Here is a 17,823-nt window from a genome sequence, read left to right on the forward strand (position 1 = left end):
TCTCTGTGTGTCTGTCTCCGTCTCCACTTCTGTCTTTCCTGTCCCTGCTCCACCCCCTTCCCCGCATCCGCCATCCCCCTCCTGGGGGTTTTTGTCACCGGACCCGCACTCTGCTGGCGCGGGCGAGGCTCTTTTCCCCAGGGGCGCCGGCGTTCGGAGACGGCGGGCCCAGCTCGACGTCAGAGGGGGAGGAGGCGGGGCCAGAGGCAAGGCGTGGCGGAGGGGGGTGTGGGCCTGGGGCCAGAGCCCGGGAAGCGGGAGCCTGGGCACCCCTGCCCCCCCAGGCCCGGAGGGAGGGGTGCAGGCGGGAAATGTGCTCTGAGTTCCGCAGTAGGAGGCCCGTGCGGAGCCCTCCCTGGCGCTGGGGACACGGAGAGACGCCCGAATGCCCGCAGCCGTCCCTGGGGGGGTCACCGAGAGGGCGGGTGTGGAGGCGGTGCCAGCGGTGGCCACAGACACCTCCGGCCTTCGCCTTCGAGCACTGCTCGCCACACCACCTTGCCGCTGTCCCCATGCTCGCCCTGACAGCGCTTGGCACCCATGCGCTCGGGGACAGCACCCCGGGCAAGGCCCCGGCCCCCTGACCTGACACTGCCCCCTGCGCGCCTTGAGTCCCTGGTCCACTTCTCCTTCAGCGACGAGGACACCCGTTGGCACCCTCCAGGCAGATCTGTCAGGTGGGTGGCAGGTGGCCAATTTCCTCCTTTACCATCAAGGGCTCTGGCTGGGGGGAAAGGGTACCCAGTCTTCCTTGGGGAGTCCCCAGGGAGTCTTCTAGGGTCTGCCTGGAGCCCTACCCCCTTTCCTGGCCCTAAAATTCTTGGTGTTGCTAAGGGCTTCCTGCACGTGAGAGCCTTCCAAGGGAATGTTGGGTCCTGCCCTCTTCCTATTTAAGATGGGATCCCTTCACCCTCTTTGTGCCCCTAAACTTGGGTTTCTGGCACTCATCCTGGCAGCAAATATGGGTGTCCAGCGTCACCTGGGCTCCACTCCCAGGCCACCGGCCCGGAGCCAGGTCCCTCTGGCCCTGCTCTGCTCAGTGCCTCCAGGCTTCCCCACCCCCTCCTTACTGGGGCTGCCAGGCTGAAAACCAAGCTGGGGCAGAGGAGGGAGGGAGGCTCTTGCTGGAACTCCTGGAGGTTATTTAGAATCAGCTGGGCAGTGCTAGAGGGGAGAGCTTCTCAGAGGTCTCTGGGTACTCCAGCCTTGATCATGCTTTCCTCCGCCAAACCCTTCCGACACCTGGACACACAGAGACGCAGACATGGGCACATGCACACACACACTCCATCCGTAGCTACACTGGACACCCGAACACAGGGTATTCGGGGTCACCTGGTATTTACTGTGTAAGGCACAGGTCTCTTAGCTCGTGGAAACCCGAAGAGCCTCTCACGGTTGACCCTGAGGTGCGGGGATGCACACACTACAGAAACCCTCATCTCCCACAGTGTAATACGCTGCCCTGCCCGCAGGAACACACTCAACATTGCACACCCCCGCGCCCGACTCCCGGCTGCGCACAGCCACATGCAGGAACGCACCTCATCCCCAGGCAGGACTCAGAGACAGTCACAGCATAGGTGTGGCACCCAGGTGCACTCTTCCAAGGTCACACAGGTTCACAGACAGAGATACAGACACACAGGTTCACGCAGGTGCCCATGAACACCCAGACCCCACTGACACACTCGGGTGTCCAAATCCGCACGGAGACCCCTGTACACCCAGGTACCCCCGAGCACACATCTGCTGTGACTCACACACACACACACACAGACCCTCTGTGCACACCCAGCCCTTACAAACAGCCGTGTCACCTGGCACCACATGCCTGCCTGGCAGACACGCCAGCGCCCGCCCTCAACCTCTGTGTGACCTTCACGAAGCAAATGCCAGGCCTTTCCATAAAGGCTGCCTGGCACCTCCTGCAAGGGAGTTGGGTGGAGTGGGGCAGGGAGCCCTGGGAGATGCCAGGCCTGCCTGGAGGAAAGACAGATACCCAGTGATTTGGTGCACAGGTTCGCAGTCCGGCTGCCCAGGCTGAAATCCTTCCTCTCCGGCTAACTGGGTTGTTCGTCCTGTCTGTACCTCAGTTTATTTCTCTTGAAAATGGGCCATTAGGGGACGCCTGGGTGGCTCAGTCAGTTAAGTGGCTGCCTTCGGCTCAGGTCAGGATCCCAGGGTCCTGGGATTGAGTCCTGCAACAGGCTCCTTGCTCAGCGGGGAGCCTGCTTCTCTCTCTGTCTCTGCCTGCTTGTGCTCTCTCTCTGATAAATAAATAAATAGAATCTTAAAAAAAAATTAGGAAAGAAATAAATGGGCCATTAGTGTGTGTCCAGACACAATACAGTGTCTGAGGCATTTAACAGCAGTTGACTACTTTTGTGGTTGTTAGGATTTTTACCAACTGGAATGTGTCTCCTTTCTCTTCTACTCCCCTCCCGGCTTGTTGCCCATTGGCCCCTTGGAGCGGAACTCCCTGGAGCAAATCTTCTCCTGGGCTGCACGGTCCTCCAGAGGCCCAGTTCAATGCTTGGGGAGCCCACGTGGGCAGGCCAAGGGGCCCCAGGGGTGGGGGGAACAGGGAGGCAGGTGGCAGCTTCCCCCGAGGGTGCCACCAGTGGTCAGCCCCTCTGAAGGGGAGTCTTATGCAGGTTTTTTCCTTTCTGGTGGAGTGTCTGGGCATGTGGCTATGATGTCAAGGCCTGCTGGCTGCCCTTGACTCCACTTTATGGCCTTGGGTCCCTTTGGGACATTAATGGAGCAGCCTCTGGCCCGACTTTGTTCCACCCTGAGCAGCGGCAGGCCAGGGAAAGGTAACAACTCCACATAGTCCCAGGGTGCAATTCTGGAGGGCAGCTGAAACCCTTCCCACCCCTACACCCCCCACACACTCAACCTGCAGTTCCAAAGGCCCAGTCCCCTCCCTTTGCCCTTCCAAACCCCGGGGGACAGCAGCTCCTGGAAGCACAAACAGCGGGGGCCCCAGGGAGCCTCTTCCCATCCTGGCCTCTGGGCTCCTGCTTACGTGAGCGGCATCCCCTGGGGCTGCAGGATGGGCCAGCCGTGCTGGTTGGGTGCCCTCTGGGACTTGGCTCTCACCTTCCTTTACCTGGCTTCAATGACCGGGGCAAGGGTGAGGTCCTGAGTATGTAGGCAAGCTCCTCTCCCCACCCCAGGGGCACTCAGCAGCCCCAGAACATCCAGGCTGTGCCTTGGGAAGGAGGACATAGTTTTCAGGCAGCGAGGCCACCAACTCCTTGCCACCCTTCTATGCCTCACTCTCTTCGTGGAGCTGGGATGTTAACACAGCTCACAGAGTTGGCGGGAGACATAACCGGGCTCATGTGCATAAAGCACTAGGAGTGTGCCAGGCACATGGCAAAGATTCAGTAAGTAGCTTGTTATTATTGCTTTATACCTACAAGAATCTCACCTGGCCCTGGTATAGGAGATGCTCAATAAATAGACTTTATCCTCAAAGGCCCAAGGTCATGATCTAAGAAGATTCTACCTTAGGAGTTTTTTTTCTTTCCTTTCCTTTTCTTTTTTCTTTTCTCCCTTCCCTCCTCCTTCCTTCCTTCCTTCCTTCCTTCCTTCCTTTCTCTCTTTCTTGCTTGCTTGCTTGCTTGCTATCTTTCTTTCTTGTAGGCTGCACACTCAGCATAGAGCCCAACTTGGGGCTCGAACTCAGCCCTGAGATGAAGACCTGAGCTGATACTGAGTCAGATGCTTAATTGACTGAGCTACCCAGGCGTCCCTTATGAGTTTTTGTTTTATTTTTTACTTTTAAAAATTAACGTCTAGTAAAATTCACCCTTTTTAGTATACACCATATGAGGGGTTTTTATTGTGGAAAGTATATATAACATCCAATTACCCATTTTAATCTCTCACGGAGTGTACAATTCAGTGTCATTAAGTACGCGCACAACTATCACCACCGTCTGTCTCCAGAATATTCTCATCTTCTCAAAAGGCAGCTCTGTCCCCATGAAGCACTGACTCCCCACCCTTTGCCAACCCTTGGCTCCCACCATTCTACTTTGTGTCTAGGAATATGACTGCTGTAGGGACCTCTTCAAAGTGGAATTTTACAATATTTGCCCTTTTGTGTCGGGCTTATTTCATTTGTGCTCTCTTCACTTGTGCTTTCTCTCTATCTCTCTGTCAAACAAATAAAATCTTTAAAAAAGAAAAAGACTTCATGTATTTTTATTTTGAGAGAGAGCACGAGCGGGGTTAGGGGCAGAGGGAGAGGGAGAAGCAGGCCCCCTGTGGAGCAGGGAGCCGGATGCAGGGGCTTGATCCCAGGACTCTGGGATCATGACCTGAGCCGAAGGCAGACGCTTAAGTGACTGAGCCACCCAGGCGCCCCTCCTAAAGATTTTATTTTTAAGTAACCCAATGTGGGGTTCGAACTTATAACCCTAAGATCAAGAGTCGCACGCTCTACTGACTCAGCCAGCCCAGAGACCCTATTTTTTATAGTAGCCATTCTAATGAGTGTGTGCTGCTCTCTCATTGCACCTTTGATTAGCATTTCCTGAATGATTAATGGTGTTGGGCATCCTCTCATGAGCTTATTGTCCATCGGTATGCACACATATCTTATTTGTTGTGCTTTGGTTTACTGGACTTTACAAATATTGTGGTTTTCGCACATCGAAGGTTTGTGGTAAGCCTGCGTCAAGCAAGTCTATCAGTGCCATTTCCCCAGCAGCATTTGCTTGCTTCGTGTCTCCATATCACATTTTGGTAATTCTTGCAATATTTCAGACTTTTTCATTCTCATTGTATTTGTTAGGGCAAACTGGGACCAGTGATTAAAACTCACTGAGAGCTCAGATGATGGTTAGCATTTTTTAGCAATCAAGTAGTTTTCTTTTTTTTTTTTTAAGATTTTATTTATTTATTTGACTGAGAGAGAGATCACAAGTAGGCAGAGAGGCAGGCAGAGAGATGGGGAAGCAGGCTCCCTGCTGAGCAGAGAGCCCAATGTGGGGCTCGATCCCAGGACCCAGGGATCAAGACCTGAGCTGAAGGCAGAAGCTTAACCCACTGAGCCATGCAGGCGCCCCAGCAGTCAAGTATTTTTCAATTAAGGTTATGAACTTCCTAGACCTAATGTTACTGCATACTTAATAGACCACAGTGTGGTGTAAACATAACTTTTATATGTCCAGGAAATAGACAAAATTCAGGTGCCATGCTTAATTGCAGTGTTCTGGAACCAAGCCTGCAATATCTCCGAGGTATGCCCATATCTTCTCCGGAGAAATGTTTAATTTAAGTCCTTTGCCCACTTTTTAACTGGGTTGTTTGTTTTTTGTTGTTAAGTTTTAGCTCTTTATATATTCTAGGTATCAATCCCTGATCAGATACATGGTTTGCAAAAATTTTCTCCCGTTCCATGGATTGCCTTTTCACTCTCTGGATAGTGCCCTTTGGTGCCAAAAAACTGATAATTCTGATGAGGTACAATTTCTTTTCTTCTTCTTTTTTTTTTCTTTTAAGATTTTATTTATTTATTTGACAGAGAGAGAGAAGGCACAAGCAAAGGAAGCAGGAGAGGGAGAGGCAGGCTCCCACTGAGCAGGGAGCCGGATGCAGGACTTGATCCCAAGACCCTGGGATCATGACCTGAGCCGAAGGCAGACAGTTAACTGACTGAGCCACCTGGGCACCCCTGTTTTTTGTTGCCTGTGCTTTGGTATCATATCCAAGGAATCATTGCCAAATCCAATGTCATGAAGTTCCTAGGAGTTTTATAGCTTTTAGTTCTTCCATTAGGTCTTTGATCCATTTTGAGTTAATTTTGTATATGGTGTGAGGTAAGGATCCAACTTTATCCTTTTCCATGTGAATAAGCAGTTTTCTCAGCACCATTTGTTCAAGAGACTCACTGTCTTTTCCCATTGAGTGGTCTTGTTGCCCATACTAAAAATCATTTGACAATATATGTGAGGGTTTATTTCTGGGTTCACTCGACTCTGTTGGTCTATAAGTCTGTCTTTATGCCAGTACCACACTGTTTTGATTACCGTAGGTTTGTAGGTTTTAAAATCGGGAAGTGTTGAGTCTTCCAACTTTGTTCTTCTTTTTCAAGATTCTCTTTTTTTAAAAAGGAAGAGATAACATGAGTAGGGGAGAGAGGGAGAAGCAGACTCCCCGCCAAGCAGGGAGTCCCATGTGGGGCTTAGTCCCAGGAACCTGGGATCACAACCTGAGCCGAAGGCAGATGCTTAACCAACTGAGCCCACCCAGGCACCCTGTCTTCTCATTCTATTTTTTTTTTTAACAAGTCTTCTTTTTTTTTTTTTAAAGATTTTATTTATTTATTTGACACAGAGAGAGAGAGATCACAAGTAGGCAGAGAGGCAGGCAGAGGGAGAGGAGAAGCAGGCTTCTCGCTGAGCAGAGAGCACAATGGGGGGCTCAATCCCAGGACCCTGAGATCATGACCTGAGCCAAAGGCAGAGGCTTTAATCCACTGAGCCACCCAGGCGCCCCCCCCCATCTCCTCATTCTTGAATGCAGGATGTCTTTTTTTATTAAAGATTTTATTTATTTATTTGACAGAGATCACAAGTAGGCAGAGAGGCAGGCAGATAGAGAGGTGGAGGCAGGCTCCCTGCGGAGCAGAGAGCCCGATGCGGGGCTCGATCCCAGGACCCTGGGATCATGACCTGAGCTGAAGGCAGAGGCTTAACCCACTGAGCCACCCAGGCGCCCCACAGGATGTCTTTTGATTTATTTGTGCCTTCTTTAATTCCTTCCAGCAACATTTTTGTTTTCCGTGCACTTTTGTCCTGTTGATTAAGTTCATTCCTAACATCTTATTCATTGTGATGGTATTGTACATGGAATTGTTTTCATAATATTCTTTTTGGATTATTCATTTTTCGTGTACAGAAAGGCAACCGATTTTTGGTGACTTTGTATCATGCGACTTTGCTAAATTCATTTATTAGTCAGTTCTGCGTTTTGACACAGGTAATCCCCACTGCTGGCTTCTTTCTCTTTGCAAAATTCTCTTGAGAGTGATTCAAGTCGTTTTGTGTATCAGGAGTTAAAAGGGAAACTGCTGCTTCTTTCTACTCTTGCTGACTCTTTACTTCTGACACCAAACATGTGTGGTTTCCCCCCCACACACACACACCAACCAATTCTGCAGCTGTCTGTGACACGGATCTGGTGAACTACATTCTGTTTCAATTCTGACAACTGCCTGGAGCTACTACAGATCCCACAGGTGAAGGGCTCAGTCGGGTAAGGCTGCCCCCACTTTAGCTTAAGTCTCAAGTCCAGGGTGTGTCTACATGGGCTTTGGCCCCACCAGCTGTTAAGTCAAGGTTACGACAACCCCCGCCTCAGGTTTGGTTAATTTCCTAGAGCTGGTCACAGAACTTCAGTAAACGGTGCACTTACTAGACCACTGGTTTATTGGAAAAGATACAGCTCCGGAACAGCCAGACGGAAGAGATGCAGAGAGCAAGGTCTTAGGGGAGGGGCCTGGAGCTCCATGCCCTCCCCAGGTGCAGCCCCTCCGTGTGCTCAGCAACCCGGAAGATCTCAGGAATGTTGATGGAGGCTTCATTTTTTGGCACAACTCATTAAATCATTGGCCGATCCATTGGTGACTCACTCAGCCTCCTGGCCCCTTCCCTTTCAGTCCAAGGAGGGGGACTGAAAGCTCTAACCCACTTAATCACATGGTTGCCCATCTCCCCCCGCCCCTGCAAGGAGTCCCCATCCTGAGGCTCTCCAGGTGTCCCCAAGCAGATAGTCATCTCTTGGCAGGCAAAGACACTTTTCACTGCAGACAGTCCTAGGGTTTTTAGAATTGGGTGACAGGAAACCAGGGCAGAAACCAAATATATATTTTTTATTATTTCACAGTAGTTCAAAAAAAATTTTTTTTTAAGCAGGCTCTACAGGGGCGCCTGGATGGCTCAGTCGTTAAGCGTCTGCCTTCAGCTCAGGTCATGATCCGAGGGTCCCGGAATCGAGCCCCGCGTTGGGCTCCCAGCTCAGCTCGAAGCCTGCTTCTCCCTCTCCCACTCCCCCTGCTTGTGTTCCCTCTCTTGCTGCATCTCTCTATGTCAAATAAATAAATAAAATCTTAAGAAAAAAAAAAGAACAGGACTGGAAATGTATATTTTCTTCCTTATGATTTTCTTTTTAAAAAAATATTTATTTGAGAGAGAGACAGAGCACAAGTGTTGGGGGGAAGGGGCAGAGGGAAAGGGAGACACAGCATCTGTGCTGACCAGGGAGCCTGATACGGGGCTCCATCCCAGGACCAGGAGATCATGACCTGAGCCAAAGTCAGACACTTAACCAACTGAGACACCAAGGTGCCCCCCTTTATGATTTTTTTTTCAAAATATTTATTTATTTATTTGAGAGAAAGAGAGAGAGACAGAGAGACAAAGAGAGTACAAGCAGGGGGAGAGGGCGAGGGAGAAGCAGACTCCTGGCTGAGCTGGGAGCCAGACATGGGGCTTGATCCCAGGACCTGTAGATCATGACCTGTGCCAAAGGCAGACGCTTAACAATCTGAGCCACCCAGGTGCCCATGATCTTTTTTTAAAGGTTTTATTTATTCATTTGACCCAGAGAGAGTGAGAGAGAGAGCACAAGCAGGGAGACCTGCAGGCAGAGGAGGGAGAGCTCTCCGCTGAGCAGGGAGCCTGATGTAGGATTCAATCCCATGACCTGAGCTGAAGGCAGACACTTAACTGAGCCACCCAGGCGCTCCCATGACTGACTTATTTTTTATTTTATTTTTTTAAAAAATATTTTATTTATTTATTTGACAGAGAGAGATCACAAGTAGGCAGAGATACAAGCAGAGAGAGGGGAAGCAGGCTCCCTGCTGAGCAAAGAGCCAGATTCGGGGCTCGATCCCAGGACCCTGGGATCATGACCTGAGCCAAAGGCAGAGGCTTAACCCACTAAGCCATTCAGGCACTCGTCCTGTGACTTTCTTTCTTTCTTTTTTTTTTTTAAAGATTTTTATTTATTTATTTGACAGACAGAGATCACAACTAGGCAGAGAGGCAGGCAGAGAGAGAGAGGGGAAAGCAGGCTCCCTGCTTGAGCAGAGAGCCCGATGCGGGGCTCGATCCCAGGACCCCGAGATCATGACCTGAGCCGAAGGCAGAGGGTTTAACCCACTGAGCCACCCAGGCACCCCGTCCTGTGACTTTCTTAATAACATTTTCTTTTCTCTAGTTTACTTTATTGGAAGACTACAGTATATAATATATATGCAAAATACATGTTAATAGATTATTCCTGTTATTGGTAAGGTTTCTGGTCAACAGCAGGCTGTTAGTAGTCAAGATTTTGGGGAACCAAAAGTTATATGTGGATTTTCAACTTCGCGGGGGGTAGCACCCCCAACTCACTTGTTGTTCAAGGGTCTACCGTATTTTTACTTATCTTGGGTATAAACGCAGGAGTGGGATTTTGGATCACCCAGTAAGTGTACAGTTCATTGCTTAAGAAACTGACCAGCTGCCTTCTAGAGTGACTAAGCCACTTCCTGCTGGAGTCTTCCCTCCAGCAACAGATGAGGAGGGTTCCAGTTGCTCCAAATCCTTGTCACCAATTGTCATTATTGTCTTCAGTTCTTGTCTGTTTCTTGTTTGTTTATTTGAACCATCCTAGCAGGTGTGAAGGGATGGTTCTGGGTGTTAATTTGTATTTCCCTAAGGAGTAATGGTGTTTCCTTTGCTTATTTGCCATCTGTATATCTTCTTTGGCGAGCTGTCCAGACTTTTGATCATTTTTAAATTGAATTCCTTGTCTTCTTTTTATTGAGTTTGGAGTCTTCATTATATAGTCTGGATACAGGTCCTTTGTCATATATTTTCTCCTAGTATGTAACTTGTCTTTTTATGCTTTCGACTGTGTCTTCTGCAGAGCAGAAGTTTTTAGAGTTTTTAAGAAGTTTTTTTGATGTTTGATTTTTATTTTTTTTAAAGATTTTATTTATTTATTTATTTATTTATTTGACAGAGAGAGAGAGATCACAAGTAGGCAGAGCGGCAGGCAGAGACAGAGAGGGAAGCAGGCTCCCCGCTGAGCAGAGAGCCTGATGTGGGGGTTGATCCCAGGACCCTGAGATCATGACCTGAGCTGAAGGCAGAGGCTTAACCCCTGAGCCACCCAGGCACCCCGGATGTTTGATTTTTAAAGGAAGTTTGAATTTTTGGCTGTTTAAAAGTTCTGATTTCTGGGGCCCCTAGGTGGTCCAGTCGGTTAAGCCTCCGACTCTTTGATCTCAGCTCAGGGCTTGATCTTGGGGTCGTGAGTTCAAGCCTAGGGTTGGGCTCCACACTGGGCGTGGAGCCTACTTTAAAAATAATAATTAAAAAATAATAAAATTTGTGATTTATTTCCTAAAATTGGACTACCCGGTTGCCCAGGACCCCTAGCACCACCCTGCCTTTGGTGTCAGATGCCTGGGCCCTGGGAACATTTGCTTTAATGGTAGGAATGTGCTCAAATGGGGCTTGAGTAGGTAGAGGGCGGCAGCTGACCAGTTTGAATTCTGACCCGTGTTTACACTGGTCACCTGGATACCCCGAAGGAGGTGGTGCTTGTCCCCATTTTGTGGATGAGGAAACTGAAATCCAGCCATTTCTCCCCAGGTCATACCTCTGGGAATTGGCAGAGCCAGCATCTCCCTGCCTCATCCTGAGAATCTCTGCCTTGCAGTGCCCCCAGGCTGGGTCCCCTTTCCTCCCCTCTCTCTGTAGCTGTGTCTCTACAGTCACAGTCTGTATCCCCACTCTAGCCACACCAGCTTCCTTGCTAGTCCTCACACAAAAGCCAAATCCTGCCCCAGGGCTTTTGCACTTGCTATCCACCACCCCACCACCCCCGCCTCACCCTACCCCCACCCCTGGAGTGTTTTCTCCTACCTCCTGACCAGTGGCCTGCTCCTTCTTATCTTTCAGGCCCTGCTCACATGTCCCCTCCTCAAAGAGGCCTGGCTCAACTAGCAGCTAAAATCACCTCTCCAGTAACTTTCAGTCACCCACCTGGTTTCTAATTCTGTGCATGGCACAATCCGGTTCATACATTCATTCGTTACATTTTATGGTTTATTAGGTAGATATGTATGGGGTGTCTACTGTGTGCCAGGCCATCTTTCTGGCTCAAGAGATATAGCAGTGAACAAAGCAGACAAAAATCCTTCCTCTCCAAGGCTTAGTTCTAGAAAGGAAGGCAAATAGTAAAGAAATCAAATATAGAGTATGTCAGGTAAGTAGTATTTCTTTTTTTTTAAGGAAGGGAGATATAAAAATATTGGGGCAGAGATTCAGATCTTAAATGTGTTGGTCAAGTGAGGCCTCCTGAGAAGACAACGTTTAAGCCGAGGCCTGAAGGAGGTAAAGGAGGAGCCACCGGAGATCTGGGCAGGGGAAGCAGCCTGTGCAAAGGCCCTGAGGCTGGAATGTATCTGGAATGTTTAGGAAACAGCAAGGAGACCATTGTGGCTGGAGTGGAGTGAGTGAGGGGTGGACTGGGAGGTCATCAGGCAGGGCCCTGTGGGCCACAGGGGGGACTTGGGCTTTTGCTCTAGGGTGAGCTGGGAGCCATAGAAGGATCTGAACAGAAGAAGGATGGGACCTGACACAAGTGTTCAAAGGCTCCCTCTGGCCACAGTGGAGGGAAACAGACTGGGGAGCAAAGACAGGAGCCAGGGACCAGGGCAGAGACAAATGTGCTGGTCCAGATCCAGGCAAGCACTGAGGCAGGGCTGACCCAAGAAGGGGTGCGAAGTGGACAGATTCTGAATAGACTTGGGCATCAAGGAAAGAGTAGAGCCAAGAAGGCCCCCACACTTTGGGGGTGTGCACTGCCGCCAGGCTAACCTGTTTATAGTCCAGCCTCCCCATGACATGTCCTTGAGGGACAGAGGATGGTCTGTCTCAGTCACTGCTGGGTCCCCAGCACCTCTACAGAGCCTGGCTCTCAGAGGCGCTCAGTAGTTTGAGCTCCGCAACTCCCCATCTCTTTTGGGGTATCTGTCTCTCTTTAATGTCTCCTATCTGCCCTCCCACCTCAACCAGGAATTTCCTTGTACATTCCTTTCCAATGTCATCTCAGCTTCGCTGACCGTCTTTTTTGCCCATCCCCTTACAGCTTTGAGGCAGAGAATGGGCCCTCGCCATCTCCCGGCCGCAGCCCCCTGGACTCGCAGGCGAGCCCGGGCCTCGTGCTGCATGCTGGGGCCGCCACCAGCCAGCGCCGGGAGTCCTTCCTGTACCGCTCAGACAGCGACTACGACATGTCCCCCAAAACTATGTCCCGGAACTCGTCGGTCACCAGCGAGGCGTGAGCACCCCCTTGTCACCCTCCAGGCCTGCTCCCACATGAGCTGCCCTTGCCAGCAGGGAGTGGGGACCCTGCCAAGCCCCGGGCTACCTCTCCCTTCCAGTGAAAAGTAAACAGCCCCCTTGTCCATAGCAAGGGCTCAGTCCCGCCTACCCACTGGCAGCTGGGGCCTGGCCCCCCCTCAGCCCTGTCCCTCCAACAAGGAGAGAACTCCACGTGCGCCCCGCCCTGCTGCCACTTCTTCCTACAGACTGTCCACCTTGGCTGAGCCCACTTTTCCTTCTCCCCCACCCCAGGGCTCCCTAAGCCAGTCCCCCTTATCACAACCACCTGTTGAGGTGTGAGCACCCCCAGACCTGCTCAGCCCCCTCCCCTCTCACTGGATCCTCCAGTCCTGGCCCTACCCATCCAGGTACCCACCTCAGCACCCCCATCTCCTTCCTGCTCCTCACCCCCTCCTGCCCACTGCTCTTACCAAGCCCAGCCCCGGCAGGGTATTTATGGCTGTCCCCTTTGTCTCTGCACACCCCATCCCTGCCCACCCACGTGAGCTCCTCTCTGTGACCACCATTTCCTTCAGGACCAGCCCCTGCAGGGTGTCTACCCTTGGGAGGTGTAAGTGCCTTCTCCCCTGACCTGTCCGAGCTTCCCCTCCCAGCCCACCAACCTCCCCAGGCCCAACCCACTCTAGCGAGTTGCTTCTCTGGCACCCTAGTCCTTCTCCACCCAGGCCCATAGGTGTCCCGATGCAAGGACTCCTGACCTGCCCCTGTCCTTGATTGCAGGCACGCTGAGGACCTCATTGTGACACCTTTTGCCCAGGTAAGACCCCTCTCCTAAGGAGGGAAGGGGTTCCAACCCTCCCCCACGGTTGGGGATGGTGCCTAGCCCTAGCCGCCTCTCCACATGGCTCCCTCTTTTCACTGCTGCTCCCTATCCCAGGTGCTGGCCAGTCTCCGGAGTGTTCGCAGCAACTTCTCACTCCTGACCAATGTACCCATTCCCAGCAACAAGTAAGTCAGGGCTGGTCCTGATTGCAAGGCTAACTAAGCACACCTGGGTTCAACTCTTAGCTCTGCTGTGTGACCTCAGGCAGGAACTTGATCTCTCTGAGCCTCTGTTCAGGCAACAGCTCCCCCTGAGCCAGTAAACCATTGCAATTTGAATGCCTAAGACAGAAACTTAAAACTAAAGACCAAGGGGTCCAGACACTTTGGTGATGAGGCCAAGGGTAGCCAGTTACCCCAGGCTTGGGGCCACTGCAGGCCCCGATGCCAACTTCCTGGGCAAATAGCATCTTGTGGTACCTTTGCTCCCCCTCCATAAAATGGGAATTTAATAGCGCCTCCATTAGATGTGGCTGTGAGGAGTCTGGAAGATGATACACAGGAAAGTGTGAGAACATTGTTCAGCACTAAAAAGCGGTAGTTATTATGTGGGGGCAGGGGTGTGGCCGAGAACTGCTGGTCCCTCCAGGAGTTAGGGGAAGGATGCTCAAGGAAGTAAGAACTTTGGAGACAAAGGACCTGTCCCTACCTCTGACCAGCCCTGTCACTCCTTTGAGCCCGTTTCCTCATCTGTAAAATGGGTCCTTATGGGGCTCTGTGAGAGGCTGCAGGCTGAGTACATGGGACACAGTGAGCGCTCAGAAAAAGGAAAATTGGCATTATTCATGGAGGGGGGAAGCAGGAATCCGGACGCACAGGCTGATGCTGGAGGTCCATTTCTTTGCAGACGGTCCCCATTGGGCGGCCCAACCCCCGTCTGCAAGGCCACGCTATCAGGTAACAAAGCCCAGGGGGTGGGAAAAGAGCCCTCTTGCTACTGGGGTGGGGGTCCTCTCACTCGGGGTGGCTGTCTTAACGGTCCTTTCCCAGCACCCCTCTCACCTGGTAGACCCCCATCATCACGGGCTGGGGCCTCTGGGTCACCACCTGTGCTGCCCCTTTTCCAGAAGAGACATGTCAGCAACTGGCCCGGGAGACACTAGAGGAGCTGGACTGGTGTCTCGAACAGCTGGAGACCATGCAGACATACCGCTCCGTGAGCGAGATGGCTTCTCACAAGGTGAGAGGGCCTGGAGCCAGCAGGGCGGGAGCAGCCCCTGGGCGGGGCCTGGGGATAGGGGCCACCCGCTGGGTGGGACCTATAGGCGGGGATTCCTTGGGGGCGGGGCTGGTTTCTGGATAGGGCCAATGAGGTGGGACCATTCCCTGGGTCTGTGGGGTGGGGCAGACTGTTGGGTGGGGCATGGGGCGGAGCTAACTATGGGGCGGTCAATCAGTACATGGGGCCTATGGGGTGGGAGTCCATCCTTAGGCGGGGCTGACCCCCTAGTCTGCCTGTTCCCGTGGGTGCTGACTTCTCCCAGGGGTGGGGGAGCCTGGTGTGTGTGTGGATGGGTATGGGTGTCTTTACACCTGCATGTAGACAACCGTCTCTCTTAAGCGGGGTTCTTATGCTAGAGTCTACAAGTGTGTATGTGCCCGTGGGTCTGTGTGGCTGTCAGTTTGCAGGCTACACATTCGCAGCACAAGGCGGGGTGGGAGGGGATGTTTTAAGAGGGCACATCAGGAGCGGTATGCAGATGTGTACCTACGAAAGATATATGGGTGTGCACAGACAATTATACTGGGTTGCGTGTGGGCCTGTGCCAGAGGGGTGAGTATGTTTACAAGTGTGAGTTGGCCTAGGAATGAATCTGAGTGTGTATCTCCATGTGTTTGTGACTCTGTGCGCGCGCATGCAGGGCTACAGGGGAGGGTGCAAGGCTCCCATGCACAGCTGTGCAGATTGTGGACTGCACAACTCCAGAGGACACCATTCAGAAAGCAGGCAATATGAATGATGTTTCTGTTGTGCAGCATGGTGGTTGCCCTTGTGGGAGGAAGAAGCCTATCAGGAAATGAGTATGCAGGTGGAGGTGTCTGTGTTGGGGATGGGTGCCTACACCTGTGGGTGGAGGTTTGTCTGGGAACATTCAAGTCTGAGGGTGATTGTGTCTCTGAGAGTGTACTGAGCATCTGAGAGTGTGACTGTCTCTAAATGTAGGTCTTCGGTTGTGTTTCTGCAGTGGGGTGTCTGTGTATTTGTGGGTGTGAGTGTGAGCATTCCCTCGTGGATTTCTCAGGGTCTGTCTGGTACCCAGGGCCACATGGGTTTTTGTGTCTGTTTGAGAAAGTGTGTCTGTGGCTATGCTGAATGTTTGTTAAGTGTGCCAGTATATCTGGGTGTTTGTCCCTAGGTGTGTGTCTCCACATCTGGGTGTGACTCTGTGTTCCTGGAAGTGCTGCATCTGAAGGTGTCTACCTCCTGTGTGTCCAGCAGTCTACCTGTAAATGTGTTGGACATCAGAGTTGTGACTATGTGGTATGTGCTTGCATATGGGTTGGTGTGGAAGGTGTGTCTCAGAGTGTTTGTGTGTCTGTGAATGTGTAGAGCATCTGGGTGTGTGTCTTTGTCTCTGGATGTGTCCATGGAGGGGACATGTCCTCTCCAGGGTGTGTGTGCCTCCCTGCCATCCCTGGCAGCCCCACCTGGATCCTGGCTTAGGCCCGTGGGCTCCGATGCCCCTTTAACGCCCCCCCCACCCCCGGCACCACCTGACGTTGCATGCAGCCTGCCAGTGCTGCAGTGAGCACGCACACGCACACACACAGGCGCACACACGGAGCCCAGAGCCTCCAAAGCCACCTCCCGGGACCCTCGCCCTGCCCCCTCATGGGCAGGGGTCCCAGGCCGCCTCCAGCCGCTGCCTCGGGGGGGCCCTTCAGGGCCAGGGGCTGGCAGACCATGTAACCAGGGCTGCTATTGGGAGCGCGGAGGGGAGGGGAGCCCCCAGCCCTGCTGGGACGGCCCAGGCCCCTCCGCGGCTCCCCCTTGCACTGCCCACCTGCCCAGAATCCCCCCACCCACCCCCACAGTGGCTGTTAACCCCAGGACTCCCCAAGCCCAGCCTCTCTGTGCGGCAGCCCCGAGCGGGGCTAAGATTCCAAGATGCCCTTGGTGGATTTCTTCTGTGAGACCTGCTCCAAGCCGTGGCTGGTGGGCTGGTGGGACCAGGTAGGGGAACTCGGAGTGGAGGGTGGGCAGGGGACTCGGCCCTGGCCCTCCCATCTTGGATTCTACAGCCCCTGGTCTGGGCTGGTGTGTGCTACTGTGCACGTGTGTGGCCTGAACATGAAACCTTGTGACTGTCTGTCTCTGTGTGTGGCCCAGGACTGGGCGGGGAGAGTGGGTGGCTGGGGATGTGGGTCTCTTGCTGGGTGTGACTGTCAGCACTCTCCTGTGTGTGTGTCTGCAGTGGCGTGGGGCTGTCTGACCATATGCTTGTTTGCCTGGGTCATGATGGGGCCCTCTCTGAGATCATATGGCTGTTTGTGGTGGTGTGTGTTGGGATGTGTTTGGGAGCCCAGACCTGTGTGATTTTTCTGGGGCATGTGACCCCAAGTATCAGGGACTGCCTTATTGTGTATGCCCCTCGATTCGTGTGGCTGTGGCTGTGTAGAACTGTGTAAGATGGTAGTCTGTGACTCTGTGTGTGGTTGTGTGACTTTGTGGGTCCATCTTGTGTGTGTATGTGTATCTTTCTGTGCAACTGGGGTCTCTGGCAGCACTGGGAGGAGTAAGCGCCCCATCCTGGTGTGGGCTACGTGAGCTCACCCTTCCTGCCAAGCATCCCTCCTGCCTCTCTGGATGGAGTCTGCTTCTGGTTTGGGGGTGCTTTGGCGGAGCTTGGGGGCGGGGAACCAATGCCCTTTCTCCTCAATGCACAATGTCATAGCAGACGCTTGTGTGAAGTGGCATGGGGGGACCAGGAGGGACTGCCAGGCCTGGTTCTGTGTATACTCCGTTTATCCACGCATGTGCCCACCCCTCTGAGGTTGGGAGAGAGGGGCTGTGATGGGAACCCCTCCCCTGGGTGACCGAACAAGGTTTCCCCAGCTCAGTATTCTCCCCTGCCCTGCCAAACCTTCTCTTCACCCAGAACTTGCATTCTCTCCTGTGAAGGAGAGATTGTATTCTCTCCTTCCAAGCTGGGTTTGGAGCTGGGGGCCAGGACGCCATGGGAGTGGGGCCCATATCTGGGAAGACTTGGGCCAGGGGGGCTCTGGGAAGGCAGGGGTTAAGGGTCTTGAGGCCTGCCCCCCTTTCCCCCAGCTCTGCAGCTGGTTGGAGGGGGAGTTGCTAAGGAGACTCCCATCACCATGGCGACGGGATTCTCCTGACACCCCATTGGCTCACTGTTAGGCAGGAGCCCCTCCCTTCCACAGGTGCCCCTCTGGCTCCTCCTTTTGGGCTGGAGGAGGAGGAAGTCTGGGGAGGGGTGCCCCCCTTCCTCAGGAAGGGAGGGGCATGCTGAGTCCCAACTTCCCAACCTGAGTCCCCATCCAGACCCGGAGGAGAGGAAGGGCTGACCCCCCTCCCCTCCAGCAGCTTGCTGAGGCCTCTCTTGGCTGAGCA

General features: G+C 52.7%; 1 protein-coding gene across 5 annotated transcripts in view; it reads left to right on the forward strand.

Annotated features, from left to right (window-relative positions):
- PDE4A (phosphodiesterase 4A) overlaps nt 1-17,823 on the forward strand; it is a 41,887-nt gene that overhangs the window by 15,601 nt on the left and 8,463 nt on the right. For 3 of the 5 annotated variants that reach the window (XM_032883978.1, XM_032883977.1, XM_032883980.1), the window contains 5 exons: nt 12,169-12,360; nt 13,146-13,182; nt 13,303-13,373; nt 14,095-14,144; nt 14,315-14,427. In XM_032883978.1, the coding sequence (XP_032739869.1) occupies nt 12,169-12,360; nt 13,146-13,182; nt 13,303-13,373; nt 14,095-14,144; nt 14,315-14,427 (463 nt within the window). Of the gene's footprint in view, nt 1-321; nt 678-12,168; nt 12,361-13,145; nt 13,183-13,302; nt 13,374-14,094; nt 14,145-14,314; nt 14,428-15,990; nt 16,423-17,823 lie in introns of those variants that run through there. The other 2 variants (XM_032883981.1, XM_032883982.1) reach the window with 2 other exon arrangements.

This window comes from Lontra canadensis, unplaced genomic scaffold (assembly GCF_010015895.1).
Source record: "Lontra canadensis isolate GAN:19392208 unplaced genomic scaffold, GSC_riverotter_1.0 scaffold88, whole genome shotgun sequence".
NCBI lineage: Eukaryota > Metazoa > Chordata > Mammalia > Carnivora > Mustelidae > Lontra > Lontra canadensis.